At 39.1% G+C, this 19,456-nt stretch overlaps 1 protein-coding gene across 8 annotated transcripts in view; it reads left to right on the top strand.

Moving 5' to 3' along the window:
- The window catches only part of PCGF3 (polycomb group ring finger 3), a 100,140-nt gene extending 81,077 nt beyond the window's left edge, over positions 1–19,063 (top strand). For 7 of the 8 annotated variants that reach the window (XM_031942390.1, XM_031942389.1, XM_031942388.1 and 4 more), the window contains one exon: positions 14,201–19,063. In XM_031942390.1, the coding sequence (XP_031798250.1) occupies positions 14,201–14,437 (237 nt within the window). In that variant the 3' untranslated portion in view covers positions 14,438–19,063. Of the gene's footprint in view, positions 1–1,338; positions 13,262–14,200 lie in introns of those variants that run through there. The other variant, XM_031942391.1, reaches the window with a different exon arrangement.
- The last annotated feature ends 393 nt before the right edge of the window (positions 19,064–19,456 follow it).

Below are 19,456 nucleotides of genomic sequence, written 5' to 3'. Positions count from 1 at the left end.
GAGGAATGAGGTTTTTTGCAATATGGTACCTCATCATTTTTGAGGACAGAATTTTCCAGTGAGGGAACTGAAGGGTTCAGATAATTTCTATTTTTGGAGTATTAGAAGTTGTAGCTGTCAAGGGTTGGTTACCTCAGGAGAAAAGTACTTTTAGGGTGTGTTATTCCCATGGATCATCAAAGTTAGTCAAGGTTAACTCTGTTTATTGCAGAGATTTAGAGCTTAGGAAAAGGATCCCTGTGTGTGGTAGTCCAGAAGTATTCTGGGGTGTAATTACCACCATTGTGGCAAGGTGTACAAAGAACTGCTCTGAGGGACAATTAGGAATGGCTGCCGGGCACATCAGTGATCAGAAAATTATATCTACTTCCCTTGGACCAATTTGTTTTCAGGAATCTTAGACCCAGAGCAAAACACTTATCAGTAAAGATTCCTGAGTAGCCAAGCTCCTCTGCCTTCGACTACCTCTGCAGGAGCTATGAACATTTGAGGGGCACATCCATTCCTCCCCTTTTACATGAGAACCCCTTCACCCTTCTAAGACTCATCCAGGGGGCAAGTTTGCACCTCATTGACTCACAGCCCAGTTGTCTTTAGAAGCTTCTCCTGGGAAATGAAGTAAAAAGAGGGGCAAAGAGAAGCCGCCCTGCCTTCCTACACCGAGCCCTTCACTTTTCTACTTCCACCTCATGCAGACAGCCATTGTCACTGCTTCCTAGAATCAATTATACCACTATCCTTGAGGAGTTAGAGGGAAAGTATAGGAAGCTGCCAGGTGTAACTTGGGACACCCTAAAAATACTGGAGCAAGAGGGTAGAGAGAAGGAGCTCCTGAGACTGGTGGTGTCCTAAAGTCTGGCTGCCCTCCTGGTGAGCCTGGGCAGAGGGCAGGATGGGCTCCACCACTCAGGAACGCAAGGAGAGTCAGCATGATCTGAAGCAGCCGGTGGATGGGCCAGGGTTCAGATTCTGGCTTTGCCATTTACTCCCCTGTGATCTCGGGCAAGTAATTTCACCTTCAGCCTCAGTTTCTTTATTTGTAAAATGAGTGTTAGATGAGAAGATGAGGTTCCTTCCCACTCTCAGCCTGGGATCTCCCCAGTCCACGGGGAATATGTGGTGAAAGGAAGCTTTATAGAGCTTCACAACTGTAGGGAATCGAGAATGCACATGCCTGCTTAGTCCCAGATTTGATCCTTTATAGCCAAAGCATTTTTAAGCAGAACCCTTTAGTCTGTTCTTTCATTATATAGCAGATAACTACTTTTATTTTGTGTTTTTGTTCTGTTCTCTTTCTCCATTAATAACCTAGCTATTTGGGGGGGTTTGTTTTTACAGAAAGCACCTCTCCTGCTACATTACAGACCCAAAATGGACTTGCTGTAAGAGACCTTTAGTGTCCTTTGGGACAGAGTTTTTTGCAGAGACTATCACCAAGCACCTTCTCAGTGCATCACTTAACTCACATCACATGACCCAGTAGAATTGTTCTGGAGGACCAGTGATCTCACAGCACACCATACTTCAGAATCTTTCTTCTGGGTGACGTGGGAACCCGATTTCTGAAAGAGAATATTTATACCTTTTGTACGAAAAAAGAATTCACAACTCAACAAGACACTACCAGCACTAAGTTTACAGATTATGAAAACACTTCACAGTTTTATGTAGCTGAATAGCATTCGTCTCTTTGCTGCGATTTCACAAGACAGATTAATAAATGTAATAGTGATATAAATGTCACTTTCCTGACACCAAATTACTTTTGCTTGCTTACCATGTCTTGAAAAGTGGAGTTAATTTCAGTATATTTTATGAATTTGATTTCATTGTTTGCCTCAATATTTTGGCTTTCATCCAGTCCTTCCAAAGCCACTGCAAATCCCTTTTGGTGGTGATTGACTATATTTATGTTGCCTTTAACTTCCTGAAGACTTAGAAGATTTTTATTAAAATTTTATTTAATAGCATATCAATAGGGAATTCCATTAATTTTATAATTTAATCATGGCATTAAAGTTTCCATATTAAATAAAAGGAAGATAATAGTTCCCCAAATTTGCCTCTATATTTTACTATATAGCATAAAATATCATCAGATCACTTAACAAAAATAATCACAAGTGCTTAATATGTTACTTGAACTTATTTTAAGGTAGACGTGTCATACAGACTTAGAGCTTGCAGAAATCTATTCTTATTTGGGAGGTAACTTTTGTTTTAAAAATGTATCACTAGTCATGAAGACAGTGCAATAGAAATTTTTTCGTTCTTAGAGCTGAGTGTTATGTATTGCTTTTAGCAGTTTTAACAGTGGCTTACAGAAAAATTCTAATTTTTCTTTAATCATTTCTATGAAAAAAATTATGTAATGTGTTGATATCATTATTGTCCACTTTCCCCTCCCCGTCCCTCCTTCCCCCATTCCCCCCCTTCATTTCACATATGCTTTAGCAATCCAGAGACATGATGGCATTCTTTTTGTTATTTAGAGGCCTGATTTAATTGATAGTGTTTGAGTAGTGACTACAAAGTTGAGGAGTTAAAGCTTCATTGAGGTCTTAGCTTGAGTTAGTAGCTATCATGCTGGAAGAAAGTAAAAACAAAACACCTCCTGAAGGCTGTACCCAGCTACACAAAGGGGAAGTAGAGAAATGAGGCAATTTCTGTCCATTTTAGGCCAAACGAGGCCAAAATTTTAATTTGATTTGCCCACATAATTGCCTTCGTTCTTTGCTTTGTGTTGTATGCCTGTGTGCCCAGCCTATATTCTCTAAGGTAAATGTTAAATCTAGAATGATTTCTGCAAGCTATACAATATAACTGCTGAGTGATATAGAAAGAGATGAAAAGGGACTCAGAATGAATCCTAATCATTCTTGACCCATAGAAGTTGCTTTTCCACTTGTTAAGCTGAGAATCCCAGTCAGCATATGGTTTTGTTAAACCCTTTCTTCTCCAAAATGTGGGTATCTTTGACTTTATACAGAATAGTATCCCCTATTTGCCAACACACATTGTTCTTTGAGACAGTGAATGGGAGTATGATTAAGTAAGAATGAAAATGGAGCCATTTACTGAAGTAATCTAAGCTGAAATTACCAAGTGAGCCCCCCAGATGCAGTTTTGGACACATCCCTCTGTCCTTGCTCCTCCTTTCTGTTATATTATGAACTGGAGAAATCCAAATTTAAAATGAACCATTAATGCCATCAGCTGCAGAGAACCTGGAGAGCTCGTCCGGTTCACCCTTCTCATTCAGTAGTAGCAGACTGAGGCTGGATCCAAGGAGAGCCCGTTTTCCTTGGATGTTTGGTCTAGCAGGTGTCATTGGCAGTGCTGGCACTTGGGAACCTGTAGCTCCCTCGCCATTTATTTCTTTGCTGGCTGAGTTCATGATTTCATTATTGAAGGTAATATGAAATTGGACTCCTTCATATGTCTTTTTTTTTTCCTTCCCATTTCATATTTTATATGCATGAAATGGAAGGAATTAATAGTTAATGCAACTTCATTCTTAGCTACAAGAACAGCTAATTAAATTAATTCAATGCATTTGACCATAAATAAGGCAATTAAAAACCTAAACACAAAAGTATTAATTCAGACTTTTAAAATCAACTTCTTTATATAAACTAGTTAAGTTCACTTGTAGTACAGTTTGAATTGTTGACTTACCCAAGTTCATAGCCTGATACCCCATCCAAATCAGATTTACCATGTGAGGGTTTAATGATTAGATATGTGTATATATAATAAATGTTACCTGTCTACCTCAAAATACATAATCTGCTGAAGCATTCTGCAAGACGAGAAATTACTGCAATGCAATTCTAAGCAAAACATTTAAAACTTGGGTAGTTTCCTGTGTGATGAAACTGAGAAAGGATTAAACAGTATCGACATGCAAATTCAGATGAAAAATAATTCACAGTCAGTTGTAACTTGGCCTCATAACAATCTGCATTATACATACATATTTGTAAGTTTGTAACTATCTTTAAATCACTTGAATTTGCTATGGTGCTATGTCAATATGTTTAAATATAGGTAATCTATGTATAGATATGTAGGTAATATATGGAAGCCAGTATTAACATCTCTAACTGGTTATTGATTATTAATTATTGTGTTTAACTCTGCTTTTGTAAGTGTGTTAACTCGATAAAACCTCAGTGGCAAAAGTACCTATTTTTCTAAAATTGCATCATGTCAAAATCTCTTCGCAACAGGACTATTTTCCCTGGGGAGTTTTCTGCTCCATTTGGCTTAGCTTATTGTACCTTTCTATAGTGAGAGGAGCTGTGCCTAAGTAAATGTCACCGGCAGAGGGAAGCCTCAAAGTCAAATTCGACTTCCCTTCTGAGGATTTTCAAAAAACATTTCATTCAAGCAGGAATTGGTTAAAATGTGCATATTTTCCCCCCAGAATGAAAGCCAGGCTCATTTTGTTTGGATAATCATTCAGATTTGTTCAGTACTTTCATACTGGTGGAGTTACTGTGAAGTAGTTTTCACCACTATTTAGCTGGTTAAACAGTTGCAGCTCAATTATCTTGTTGAATTATCTTCAGCAGCAGTGAGACAGATTCCCCAGGCATTAGTCTCACTAAATAGAGTTTTCGTTGAAAATAGAGAATTCAAATAGAATATATAATATTGAATTTAAGATTTGGGGGGTTTAAAAAAAAAAGAAGAAAACTTAACTTTATAAAATTATTTATTCTATTTTAAGCCTTCTATCATAATTTACCATCCAAATATTTTGTTTTCCGTGGTCCAGCTTTATTTACGGGCATATAAAATGAAATTGTGAGATGTTTTACAAGCTTCTTTTTACCTTGAGTAGCTTTTGATTTGTATGTTTTTGTTTATATGGATGAAGAGCATGACTTCTGCTTCTGTGCAATAGGTTCAAACGTGCATTTATTAGACCTATGTTGAAATGGCAATGTAGCATCTACTCACTGCTGAACTGAAAGGTAATTAATTGTAGGTGGGATTTAAAAGTTTGTACATCCAGCTACTTGGGTTTTTTTTTTTTTTCCCACATTTTATTTCTTTTCTAATTGTAAGAATGATCTTTTGAGATTAAAATTGTGTGTATGTGTGTGCGCGTGTGTGTGCTTGTGTGCATGCGCACGCGCACGTGTGAAAGAACTACCTGTCAGCAATATTTAAAAAATAAATGATTGGGCAAGAAACCTTAATGTGAAGTGTGGACGCGTTCTACGAGACTGGGCCACCTGTCTGACATTGCTTTGTGCCATTGTTATGTCTGGTATCTGTGTACCATCCAACCTGGGAATATTTGTCTTATTGGTTGTGCAATTGTACACAACGCTACAGCCTCTGGGGATATGGGACCATGTAAAATATCAGACTGTAGGATGATGGTGCTATTTTTTCCAGTAGGCAATGAGTCTTTGAAAACTTACCTGGCTCTTGTCTTTATAACAACATGATTAGTCTTTGGAAATTCATTGGATTTTTTTCTAATGGAAGATAAATATAATTGTATTTTACAATAATTTGAAATTTACCATTGAACTAAATGCTATAAAGGATCAAGCCAACCAGTTTATACATCAACATATATGAATATTTGATAAATTTATACTTAAAGTATTTTAAAAGAAACTTAATGCAGACAGCTAAACTGTATATTTTACAGAAAAAAAAATTCCACATTTCTGTATTTCCTCAGGTAACCACATAGTTCCACCACCTCACAGGTGTGACCTTAACATAATATGTTTCTTTGATTTAAAGGAAATTGGGAGTCAAGATTTACAAATCTTCATCCAAATTATGCTTAGATCTTTATATTTAATTTTTTTTTTCCTATTCTATTTATTAAACATGAAATTTAGAGAGCAAGAACACTGAACTATTTAGACATAAGATTGGCGTGGAGTTTTAGTGTGTTTTGGTAAATTCTCATCTCTGAAAAGATTAAGGTTAAAAAAAAGTTGTGGGGAATAACATTTTATTTGTGCTATCATTACATTTAATTCCTTCAATATATAAGCTTACGTTTGAAGAATGAGCTAAAAGTTGAATTTAGCTTAATATGTATGTAGAGCATTGGTGTAAATGAATATCCCAATAATTTATTTGGGCAAAAAAAAAGAAAGGAGTTTCTCAGATGAGACAGTTTTAGAGTTAGAAGACAATAGACATTGCAACCACTAAGCTTTTAACATCATTGTGTGGTGAAAGAAAGACCGGAAACAATTGCAGTATAGAGAAATGAGACTACAGATCTTTTTTGACTGTTTCATTTGAAAGTTTACATTTTTTATGCTTTGTGTTGCTGTGTAATTTTTGTACTCTTGGTGGCTAGTTTTTTTGTCTAAAAATCTTTTTGGAATATTGCTTAATGTTTTGATTTTATGATAGTGAAGCTTGTATTTCAGTGTTTTGCCAATTAATATTATATGCTTGTAATAAAAGCAAAAGAAAAAGCTCACTAAATTTCTGTCAGGCTGGAACTTTATTATCCAAAATTTGTATTATAAAAATGATTCCTAGTATAATACAGTGGTAATATGAAAATGCTTTTTGCTACCAGTGTAAACTATTCCCAGAGCCCTTGTCCTTTAGTTCACTCAGTATTTAATATATCTTCCACACCTCTGTGATCACACATCTCAGCCCGCTTGTCAGTCTTAAGTACCATTGCTGCTCACTCTTACCATTGACATTTTAAAATCTGAAACATCATTTCAGTTAGCCAAATGTTTGTGCCAAATGCTTGGCAGAAATTATACATGAAGTGACAAATATTGTTCATCTGTTACATAGAGAAAAGAGTAGAATTTGGATGCTTTGGTCTTCGGTTTATATACACCACTGAATATAAATTCTCAAAAACAGTAATGGTAGCATTTCTAATTGCTCTTGTGAATATGCTGACCCATTTTGTCACCTGCACTGAACAAAGGAGAAAAAAATACTTAGACCAGATCCTTAATTTTCAAAGTTTAACAAATAATAAAACAACATTATTTGCTTTGGCAGAAAATTGCAAAATAATAAAGTTAGTGGCAAGGGAGAATATCATGGCTAGTTACGCCTTCCTTATTCAAGGTTTAGGGCCATTAACCAGGGTTAAATGTAGACAGCCATATTTCAAGCCAATTCCTTGATGCTATCATTTGGCTGATTTGGCAAATTCTTTACTAGTTCTTAAAGTTATCAATATTTATATCTGGAATTCTGTGTAAAAGAATTTTGATCTAGGATATCACAGTAAACTACAAAGCAGATGTTATGCTGGGTGTGTTTCTTTGCAGTATCTGCATATAGCAATGTAAATTTTCAAAAATATGTATCACTTTTGCTGCTTTTCTTCATTTTGGGAGATTCAAAAGAACTTATTTTCTGCTACTGAGTTGCTATTGTAAAATAAAATGGTCACCGCTGTGGTCTTAAGCCTTTAGACATTCTGTTCCCCTCCCTCAACACACATACATAGATAACATCTACTAAATATTAATACTGATTATGTGTAAAGAGAGAATGAATCTGTTGTTAGACATTTGCCTTTTATTGCTCAAGGTGATGATGGAAACAGGGATGGCCTTGAAAAGATTTTTTTGTTTTGTTGTGAAGAGCAGAAAAGGACACAACTTAAAAGATAGCAACATTGTACAATATTGCATTCTTCCATTCCCCATGTTTTTGTTTTGCAGTCATTAAATTATTGTTCTCCTCTATAGACCAATGCATTTTTGTATGTAGGAAGCCTTTTGTTTGTCCGGCATAATTCTGTGTGTGTATAAGATAGTTAATTGTACATATAAAATAGAACTTGATATAAGAGTACATATTCACAGAATACAACATCTACCCATGGTAAAAGCCTGGTATTGGTGTCAATTCTGAACCTGTATATGCTGACACTGTAAGGAGGGTCATCTCTCTGACTTTCTGTCCCTGTCTCTGACTCTCTCACTCCATATTCTTACAGCTAAGATTCATGATGGCATTTGTTGCCATCCATTTTTGCTTGCTGATTCTCGAGGGAAATTATTGAACTCTGTTATAGTGTCCTTAACATTGACGTTAAGGAGAGCATCTGTCATCAACAGCTCAGTTTACTATTGGACCGTTGATATTGGGCTGTGACCAGAATCATCAGTATAGAAATGTACAAATCTGATTGGTAGACATTAGCTACACCCTCCACACAATACACAAATATACATACGTTATGCATGTGTCATGTATTGAAGTATAACTATGCCATACAAGTCACGTAACTTCTTTTTGTTGCTGGGATGATCAGCTTAAACCCTTTTGCCTATGACCTACAAGCCATTTCCTCAGCAAAAAATAAAATAAAATGTACCTTTAATAATGCATATTGGTTGGCAGTTTTTTCCCATGTCTATATGGCACGAAATCTGCTCAGGTTTATATTAGAAATGATATGCTTATATACCTCACTTCAGGAAGGGATAAAGGATTGTTGTGATTGTGACCTTTGAAATACCCAGTTCAGAAAAACAAAAACACACAAAAAAAAATGTTTTATGAGTTTCATGTTTTGTATTGCTTTGTGTGTAATATATAATGTGGCAATTTAATTGTTTCAGGCTTTAATTTGGACATAAAATAAATTCTTTGACCATTACATTTTATTCCTATGATTTCTATGCTGGTTACAAAATGCAAAAAAGTCTGAATTTGATTTTGGTGTCAAATCATAAAATCATTGCTGCTAAAAAAAAATGTGAATGAACAGTAGTTTCTTTAGGAAAAATTGCTTTGTCCACTTGATATTGAGGAGGAACTGAAGACTTAGGAAAATTTTTATTTAGACTTTAATTGGGAAGAAATCTTTTAAGGGGTCTTGGTCAGGTACAAAATTTTAATAACAAATTGTTATTAAGCATCTTCTCTGTGTGAGACAGTATGCTGAACACCAGGAGATTTGACTTAATGCCAAAAGCATTTATTAAGTGTTAGGCACTGGAGGATAATCAGGACATTTTATTATTCATCAAGGTAGAACTGTACTGCTCTGGTGAATTTATTTGGAAATGGATACAAAGGTGAATGTAAAAGCCTATTGCCACAAGAACCTTATAGTCTAGTGAGGGTGGTGAGGGGTCCATCAAATGGGCTATAATTATAATACAAATTAAATCTTGATATTCTGAGGAGAGAAGCTAGGGTATTTGTTTTAAAGGGGGAGAGAACAGTTCCATTTGGGGCAAGATCTCTATAAAGAGATGGAGAAGAGTACAGGTAGAGATGGGGCAAAGATGGGGGATAGCAAGAATAAAAATGAGGTAGCAACAAATTTAGGGTAGAAAGTATAAAAATTGCAGGGCATTGAATGTCAGGCTAAGGAAATTAGTCTATCATCTAGGTAGTTGGGAAAGTGTCTTTATAGCTTTTCAGAAGAAAGATTACTTTGGCAATGGAGTGTAATGAGGTTCTGAAAATTAAGTAAATTGCTCGCTGCATCATTGCCAAATTATAGGAACTAGGGAATGGTATGATAGTCATACTGCTAATGTTTTAGCTTCCCAGAAAAATGGAATGTTTCATACTCCAAAAGATTTCAAAGAAAGAGCATATAGGGTATCCCTTTGGACTTAAAGAAAAGGCTTTTTACAGATTTCTAGACACAGTTGTTATTGACAGGTAGTGCAACAGTATTTGGAGAAGAGTCTTCAGTATTTTAAGTGTCCCCTGTGTGTTTACTGCTGTACCAGTAGACAAATAGAGAGTCTGGCAGAGATACAGAAGTAATTGCATGTAATAGGTGCTTAGTAGATATTTATTTGAACTGAAATACATGATGATAACTGCTTGCATTACTGTGTAGCACATTGCAGTTTTCAGAGCACTTTCTCCTGAGTACCCCAGTGAAGTAGGTGAAGAGACCAATTGGTAATTGATATTGGCAAGTTTAATTTAGTTCAAATTTTCCTCCATTATAAAAAAAAAATGCTATTGGATCTTCTTAGGTTTATAGCATTTTAAAAGAAATTCTACTTTTCATTTCAGAGAGTATTATATCCATCTAATACAATGATTTTTCCAAGTTTAACCAATTGATTTCAGAAAAAAGTCAGAATCTGTCACTGTGGTAGAGCAATCATTGCTCTTGGTGACACTTTGAATACCCACAGAGAATGGATGGAAGTAATTAACAGTCATTGTCTAATATGTAGCAAATAAAAAAAAAAAAAACAATCGGGAAGGAGTATACAAGTAGCTAAAGAGGAATAAGGGAAAGCTTTATGAAGAAAAAGTGATACTTGAACTGCATCTTAAAAGAAAAAGAATTTCATGGGGCCAATGTAAGGAGGGAATGCATTGCAGACATGGGGGAAGACCTGCTTAAAGACCTGGTGATGGGAGATGGAGAACTTTGTAGAAACAACATTATATTTGAATTTAGTGACAATATAGAGCCACTGGAATTTATTGAGTAGGAAGGATGATGTAAGCCTAGCACTTAAGGAAAGGTACCTTGCAGATATAGGGTGACCATTGCAGTAGTCCAAGTAAGAGGTGGTGAGGGCCTGAAGTTGGTGGCTATATGAGTAGAAATGATGTAAGAGATTTCACAGTAATAGAAATGGCAAGATTTGGCAACCAATTGACTATATGCAGGAGGGGAGAAACAGAATTTTAAGGAGGCATTTAGGAACTGATGAAACTGACCGAATAGTCAAGTTTTCAGCAGAAATAGGGAAATTTAAAGGGAGAAATATAGGAAAACACCATTTTGGACTTGTTTGAAATATCCTCAGGGCGTCTAGTTTAAAATATCTAATGCGCACTTTGTCAAGATTGAAGTTCATGACAGACACTGAGGCTAGTTGTAATAAATTTATATGTTGTCTGCATGAGTGGTTATAAATCCATGGGAGCTGCTGAAGTCATCAAAAGGGTAGAGAGAGAAGATGGCCCAAGACAAGACACATTATATAGATCTCATTTGAGTGTCTCTTCTAGTATCTCCTGGTATCTTCACACTCTAGACTCTGAAATCTGTCAGCAATTTCAGAGTTGAATAGCTTCAATAATCAAGTAGTTTTGTTGTTTGTCTCAGTTTAGGACAGTTGGTCATCTTGGCATTCATTGTTTTGGAAGTATCAGTGGCTAATATAAACATTTTTAAAAATATGCTGAAGCATGTATCTAGAAGGCAGTATGATAAAACTCCAGACTGAGTTTCTAACCCATTAGCTATCTAGTAAGCAAATCAGGTTATATTTGGGGACTTCACTTTCTTTCTATGTTAAGTAAGATTTCATCTAGATCATTTCAAACTCCTTTTTAGCTCAAAAATTATATAATTCTGTGTAGTACTTAGTGCTTGAATATAGATTCTCTTGTTTTTGTTTTTTTTCCCCAATTCAAGTACTGAAGTATTATATATATTCAAGGCACCACTATTCTAGACTCTGTGGACACAGTAATAGTCCCTTGCTTTAGAGATCTTACATTCTAATATAGGTGCTTTTCTAAGAACCTGGAATGAAACCCAGTATAGGCCCTATGAAAATTGCTGGGTTCCTAAATCTAGCTGATGTTACAGCTGAGCTGATAACATGGAGATCTTTTTTTGTTTGTTTTTTGAGGGGAGAAGGAAAGGGTGATAGAAAAATTAGGAGCGGTCAGCATCAGACCAGGGTAAACCAAAACCATGTACATTGCAGGGAAGAATCAGAAAAAGAGTAAGGCGAGTATGTAAGGGATGGAATTGTCTTGTGCCCTTGCTTAAGGCTAGAGATTACTCTAATGTTTGTGCACACCCCAGTGATGGAGGATAAAAAGTGACATAGCAAATGGCCACTAAATAAGTGGAACTTGTCTTTGCTGTATCCTGTGCTTAACACTGTGCCTGGTTCATAGGAGGCACTTTTTGATATACTCCAAACCCTTAGCATGTGTGAAGAAACATTGACAGGGACACCGAGTTGAAATGGTTAACTCCATTTGACTGACCACTGGCATTTCTCCTCTAGTCTGGACTTGGATTTAGGCCATCACTCTGTATTGCTTCTCAAGGCTCTGCTTATGAGTACTGTCATAGTTCCCCAGTTTTCCAGTAACCTTCTATGAAAAACCTCAAGTTTTCCATTATAAGAAACTCAGAGTTTTGCAAAATGTATTACATATATGATCTCATTGGATCTTCCCAACGATCCCATGAGGTAGATAATACAGGTGCTGTCATCTGCATTTACAGATGAGGAAACAGATGGGAAGGGGGGGGAAGGAAGGGAGGCAGGCAGGCAAGCAGATGTCAGGAAATGAGAATTAACTTCTGGTAGGAGGCAAGTCTTGAAGGAAGCTAGAGATTCTGTGAAGGTGTTGGTGTGGAAGGAATGCCTTCCAGGCAAGGAGGACTGCCTGTGCAAAGAGAGGAAGGCTCCAGTGTCTTATGGGGAGAGCATCTAGCAAAAAGTTTGACTTGCATGAATTTCCCAGGACAGGAGCTATGGAGTTACTTCCCATGATCCTTTAGGTTGTAAAAGTCTCTGATTTGGAATGATAACCCATCCTCCTAATCATGTAGCAGCTCTTTGTTTTGTGAGCTTTAGGGTATACAAAATATTTTCCACATTTTATAGTTAGCCACCAGATAGGTCATCATATAAGGTCCTACTGACAATATCCAATAACAGATGATTTTTTTAAAGGGGAACTCCTGTCAACAAGGAGCCATGGTCAAAAGGAATATGCATACTTACAAAATTGGTCTCACAGGGAGGAAAGCTTTTCTTTGTCTTTCCTCATCGTTGATTTTCCAAATATCTATCTACTCCATAAAATGCTTATTCATGTTTCCTATAGCTGTTTAAAAATTTAAAAAATAGCTAACATTTGGAAATGTGGGCTTATTTAGAAAGAACTTCAATTTATTTTCAAAAATTGCATTTTAGGCCTATTTGCGTGTGTCTTTATTTGTTTTTCTACCTTACACGTAGGGATTCAGAGAGCATATGACAAATATATTGAGGTCACAAGCTACCCTGCTATGGCACAAACCTATATCCTATGACTTCCAACTGCTAGAAGCAGAAGAGGGTGGAGAGGGTTCAAAAAGGATGCATTTACCATTGATATAATTACAAGGCATTATTGCCATTCCTCCCTTTTCCCCCCTCAAGGTTATTTGATTTATTTATTCTGTGCCTAAAATTTCAGGTAGCTTATAGTTCACCTTGGTGCATAAGAACTTTTATCCCAGGATACACAAAATGATGCAAAAAAAAAAAAAAAAGATACACAGAAAGCCACTGCATTTATACAATTTAGCTACATCATTTGGTAGCAATAATAATAATAATGCAATTAAAGGTTGGGCTGTTTAGATGTACATAAACAGACTTTCCAGAGCTGCAGATTCTATTGAAAGGAATGTTAAGCTCCCCAAGGACAGGCACCCTATCCTATTTTTCTTTTGTACCGCCAGTATCTACAAATTGCCTGTACAGTGCTTGGCACTTAATAAATGCTTGTTAACTGATGACATCTCATCAACTCTCCTTTTTTGCCAACACGTTAGCTCTGCAATCATAAACTAAGGCCTTGTTTGGGAGCACCAGTTCAGGAACCTGGACTTTCCTTGCTTTTGTGAGTGAGAAAGGCCAATGCAGCAGCAGCTTGCTCCTGGCCTCCCAGAAAAGTCCGTGCTTTCCTCACTGTGGTAGCAGCACAGGTTTTTGCATGCACTCCACGGCTGTTTCCACTGATGCTGCCAAGTGGGGTGTGGATTAAATCATATTCTCTTGGAGAGTGTTGCTCTTCATTTTAATACTCTCAGGCACTCTTCAGAATTAAAGGCTCTGAGCAGCAAATTACTTCTACAGGAATTGGTTGGGGTGTGTAATCTAAGACAAGAAAAAGAACTCGATTCCAGCCAGTCCCAAAGCTGTCACTGCACATCCTAGCTCCATGTTGCCCGGCTTATTAGGATATACTGGGTTTAATCCTCTTCCATTCATACCCTCATTTGCTGCCCTCCTCCATGAGGAAATATGAGCAGGTGGGATCAGAGATCCCTTACAGATCCCCCTTACAGAAATGTAAGACTAGTAATTTATTTGTTACAGCATGTCATTGTGCTGCTGAGCTGCCCTGGTTCTCCCTGGCCCCTTGCCCTTCCTCTTGCCTTAGATGAGGGGAAGATGCTTTGAACATATGTCTGTTCCACCTGCAGGGTGCTCCTGCCTTGACCTTGCTGCTGAATTTGGGATTGGCCACCATGAACTCTGAGGATGCTGAAACCCAAAGAGGTCCTGCTATCACAGTGCTGACAGGCCCCAAGGAACAGAGTGGAATCAAGCACCAGGGACGGGCACAAGCTAAGGCCAACACCAAGAGTCAAAAGCATTCTCATCCAGTGATGGAGCAGAAGTTGGGAACCCAGGCATGGGCAGGATCCCAGACTGTGTAGGGAGCAGGGCCAGCAACTTGTGATGGCTGGAACTCACTGTCCACCACCTCCTCACGGACTCTCGCTACGTGTGGGCCTAAGAGTGTTGTGTCTCAGGCAGCAAGCCAGCAATTGGGTAGCCTGCTAGACAGCCTTGGTCCGAGGCTACTGACCCATGAGTTAATGAACTGACCTTAGGCCAAGTCCAATTTTCTCCATCCCCTCCCCAGTACACACAGGCCAAGGGGCCTGCAAAGAGGCCCCGGGCATGCAGAAGTCACAACTCCTGGACCAGAACCAGGATACATGAGACAGGGAATGAAGGCCCAGACCACCAGACACTGGGGAAGGGGTTCCTCTGACAACCAAATCCCATAAATACTTACTCTCTGCTATCACAGAGGTCCAATTCAATTCCATCCAACAGACTTTTATTAGGTGCCTGCTGTGCCCAATGCACTATACCAACTCCTGGGGGTAGAGATGCAGAAAACCAAGAAGTCCCTGTTATCAAGGAGGGGGTCATCCCAGGGCCTCTGAGCAAACAGCTCTTTACCAGGAGGAGTGGCCAGGGTTAGCACGGCATGGGGCTCTGGTCACCTTGCAGCATCCCTGTGGGCTTAGATGGAGTTACTGTAAGCAGTCCTCCTGTGGTCCCCTCATAGGGCTACCTCTTCACATCCACATACATTACACACACCTCTCCCCTACAATCCATTCTCTAGATTTTCCCCCACTTTGTCACACTTTTTAGGGGAAGCAGGTTTGCTGTTTGACCTCCAATCCCTGTCTGTAATCATAACTCTATACACAGTGGGGTAAAAAGGAGGAACTTGACCCCCAAGTCGGAAAAAGACCCATGAAAAAAACTTCTGGAGCTCTGAAGACCCAAGGGAACCTCCTTAATGACTGCTTTCCCCACCCTACCCCCTTTTTTAACCTTTCATACAGCAGGAGAGCAGGGAGGAAAAGCATAGTTTAGATTGAAAAAAAAAAAAGATGGAACATCCAGGGCCATTATGAAATAGACCAGTTTTCTCACCCATCCTTCCTGGTCTCCCCATCCAGTCTTGGGTTTCCCAATTCCATCTCTGAAGTTGAGGCTTGACCCACTGGGGATTTTAAATGAGGATCCATCCATTTCCCCCTTAGGATGGGGCTGCCTTCTTTCCTTAGACAGCTGTAATTACTTGCTCTTACCAACTCCTCCCACCCCCCAAAATATGGCAGTTTTGCCCTATGGTATTGTGGTTGGGGAATCAGGAAGAGAGGACAGTTGCCCTCAGGGTGTACTCAGTCCTGTAACTTGTATTTTCAAATGTTCTGCATCCACGGTGGGTATTTTGTGTGTTGGTCGGGATTCTCCCTCTACCACTTCCCTCATGCATTCTTTCTAATAGTGGGCCTTGAGAATGAATTGTCTGCCAGGCAACCTTGGCCCAAGGCCACCAACCCACGAGTTGATGAATTAAACCTAGACCTAGTTCAAATTTCTCCATCTCACCCAAGGTGATACTTCTCATTATAGCAGCCTCTTCTGACCAACCCCACACCACCCACTATGCACTGTCAGCTAGGAAACTTCATGATCACAAGGCGTAGAGAAGCTATTGTGGGCTAATGGTCTTGGGCTCAAGAAGAATCAGTTCTAATAGTTGTCAGATGAACCATTAAGTCACCTAACACCTCCAGGTCTTGGTTTCTACATCTGTAAAATGGGGAGTCCAATGACACATGCACCCCTTGCCTCTTATACCTTCAGGGTGATCTTGGGGAAAGTGTTTTGTAAGCCATAAAGCCCGAGACAAATGTTCTTGGGGTTTGTAACATCTTGGCAGGAGTCGGGTTTGGGAAGAGAAGGCTAGAGTTTTAGTTTCCTTGGGTGGGGAAGGCAGAGATGAGCAATAAGTGCCTATCATTACCTGTGTGACTATGGGTCACTCAATTTCCTGGTCTCACTTTCATCATTTATGGAACAAGAGGGTGGAATTCAGTGACCTGAAGGCCCTCCCACCTCCACAGCAGAGAGAATGCTGTAGCTCACCTTGTCTCTGCTCTAACAGGGATAGAACTCTCCTGATAACACCGAGCAGGCCCTTAATTGTATTGTAGATTCTCATTCACAGCAAGAAGTTAACCAGTGAGTCTAATGAGGAAGCCATTCTTAGACCAATGGCTTGAGGAAGGACTCCGGGAACTGAGCAGAGAAAAATAGCAGAGGCAGAGTCTGCACATCAGGGATGCTCACTGACATGGGCTTAGAACACACTCGCACTCCTGGGCCCCCTATAGGAGATACACAAGCATAGGAGTCCAGCTTTATTCCAGTGTATATTAGACTGCACTAATACCCATGGATGGAAATCCAAGCACCTGGGACACAGGCCGGGGATCCATGTCAGTGACACAGGTGATGTAAAGGCCCGTGTACCAGGGATATTTAACAGTGAAACGCACACCCAAAAACCCACGCAGACTGCCAAAGGATCCATGGTGTTATTTAAAAAAACAACAAAAAACCTAATGTGGTCCAATTCATTTTATAGTTGAGTAAAACAGACCCAGAAAAACAAATGGATCGCCTATGGTTCCCCAGCCAGTAGTGACAGAGCTAGTTGACCTAACTCCCCAGAATCCAGGGCTCACTCCACTGTGCTATGGCAAAGTGGGCCACCTCTATCATACAGATGCTGGGTGTGTGGACATTTCCGGGAGGTCACAATTTCCAGCCCCAGGAGCTTCTTGATCCCACTTTTGAGGGATAGTCACTTTCTGAATCTAGCCTCAGTTTCCACTTTTGTGGGGTAGGGTTAATCCCTGACCTTCCTGCCTTGCAGGATTTGAGGCAGCCGGCACCGCCTGAGCAATGTTTGCAGTTGTGCTAGGAACGCTCTCGGGCAAACATTTGCAGGATGTTTTTGGAACTAGCTAATCCCTAGCTTAAGCACACCTGAGCTGGGCAGATGTCAGACTTCATCTACCTGGGGAGATTTTTTTTTTTCCCTTTAGAAAATAAACATTCTGTCCTCTGTTTAATTAGAAAAACAGACATGGATTCCCAACCTCAGCCTCCTTCAGAGACAGGTTATGAGAAGGGGATGGCTCAGTCCCAACAAATCTTTGCTAAACTCTGCCCTGACACTTACCCCAAGATCATCCTCTGCACTGTTCTCCCACAACACAGGTGGGGTCTGTGCTTTGTAATATTCTTCAGGAGATTATGCATTTCTTTTCTGTCTCTTCATGGTTCCCTGGCACCAAATAAACACAAATGAGGGTGACCCATAGATGGGAAAATGGGAAGAAATCCAGACTCTTCCCCCCAGGGAGCTCACATTCTGAAGGGGAGACAGTTAAATGATAAGACAAGAAAATCCACAGGGATGGTCTGCAAGAAGGGTACCAGAAGAAACTTCAAGAACAATAGAAATAGGAGCTATCATTGTTGTTATTACCCTCCAGGGCCAATTTAGTTACTGACTTTTCATCATTAGAGCTTCATTCCTTGGGATAAACATTGCTCTCTCCCACCTCCTTTAAAATGTGACTCCATCTTGCCCTGTTGTGGAAAGCCTTAAAGTGAGTCCCCTATGGTACAGAAGGAATGAGTTTAAGGAGAGGACTTCTTCTAATACAGGAGGGGACTCGCAGAGAGCCAGGGGAATATTGGTGAATTGAGAGATTGGAAAAATACCAGAAAGAGACTGAGAAATAAAGGTGGGGAGAGCTAGAAATAAACACACAGGACTAAGTTTGATGGACATATCCCTGGGTGCTTAAAGAAGTCAAGTTTAGAATCATTCCCTACAGGAGAAGTCATATCTGGTGGAATTGAATACAAATAATCCTAAATTTTTCCAACTGTAAAATTTGAATTTGAGACCCAACTGAGGCATCCAGGGAACCCTTCGAAGTATTTCTCCTGCCTACCTCATTGATATTCCAGCTATGCATCCATCTCTGTGTCCCACAAAATGTCAGCATTAACCCCAGGTCACAGTGGACTCAGTGTAAACAGGTCCAAGCGGTAGTTTGGATAGCTTCAAAAGGTCAAGTTAATGTCATGTTCATGACTGTGAATGTCTGTGAATATTTTAGCTTTTGATATATTTTTTTTTTACATTATGATCTTTAAGGTTACTTTCAAGTACAGAAATCTAGGGGTTTTAGTGAGTTATAAATTACACAGTGTGACAGAGGAGCCAAGGAAAGAAATGAATGAATGAAACGAATGAGTGAGTGAATGAATGAATGAATCAAAATGCATTTAATAAGCACTTACTATGTTCTAGGTGCTGTGCTAATTGTTGGGGGCACAAATTTACAAAATCAAGTAGCCCCTTCCCCTGGGGAGCTTACATTTTAACAGGGGAAGATAATATAGAGTAAGTTGGCCAGGCCAAGAGTATTTTAGTCAGAAAAGTTATAGGGATGGTGAGTGGAGCAATAAGGCAGAACTAACCAGTTCAACTACGTACCATTCTCTACCTTTGGATCTTTTATCCCCTGATTTTTGACCATTTTTGTCTTGCCAATACTCAATAATGGATTACTCCTATCAACAGACCCTCTACAGCAGTGGTTCTCAAACTTTTGTTCTCAGTATCTTCATGTTAAAAAAAAATTATCGAGGATCTGTTCAAAGAGTTTTTGTTCACATGGGTTATATTTATAACTACTTCCTATCTTAGAAATAAAAAAATGATTTTGAATTTGTAGACTCTCTGAAAGGGTTTCAGAGACCCCAACAATTCTTTGGACTACACTTTGAGAACCACTGCTCTACAGGAAAAATGCTTATATTGATATTACAGTTCCTAAATCAGAAGCCCCCAAAACACATGTGTATCAGAATAACCTGTGATCTCCTTGTCATGGGGATACCTCTACCAAATACAGGTCAGCCCCTTCTCTGACTTAAGAGTTGTCTGAGAGCATGGAGAGCTTATTTAAACAGCCGTATATGGGACAAGAAGGGCTGGAACCCAGGTTCTTGCCTCCCTGGCCAGCTCTTTCTACTCTCCCATGCTGCCTCTCAGA

Source organism: Sarcophilus harrisii, chromosome 6 (genome assembly GCF_902635505.1).
Source record: "Sarcophilus harrisii chromosome 6, mSarHar1.11, whole genome shotgun sequence".
Lineage (NCBI taxonomy): Eukaryota > Metazoa > Chordata > Mammalia > Dasyuromorphia > Dasyuridae > Sarcophilus > Sarcophilus harrisii.
This window is presented reverse-complemented; position numbering and strand designations above follow the sequence as displayed.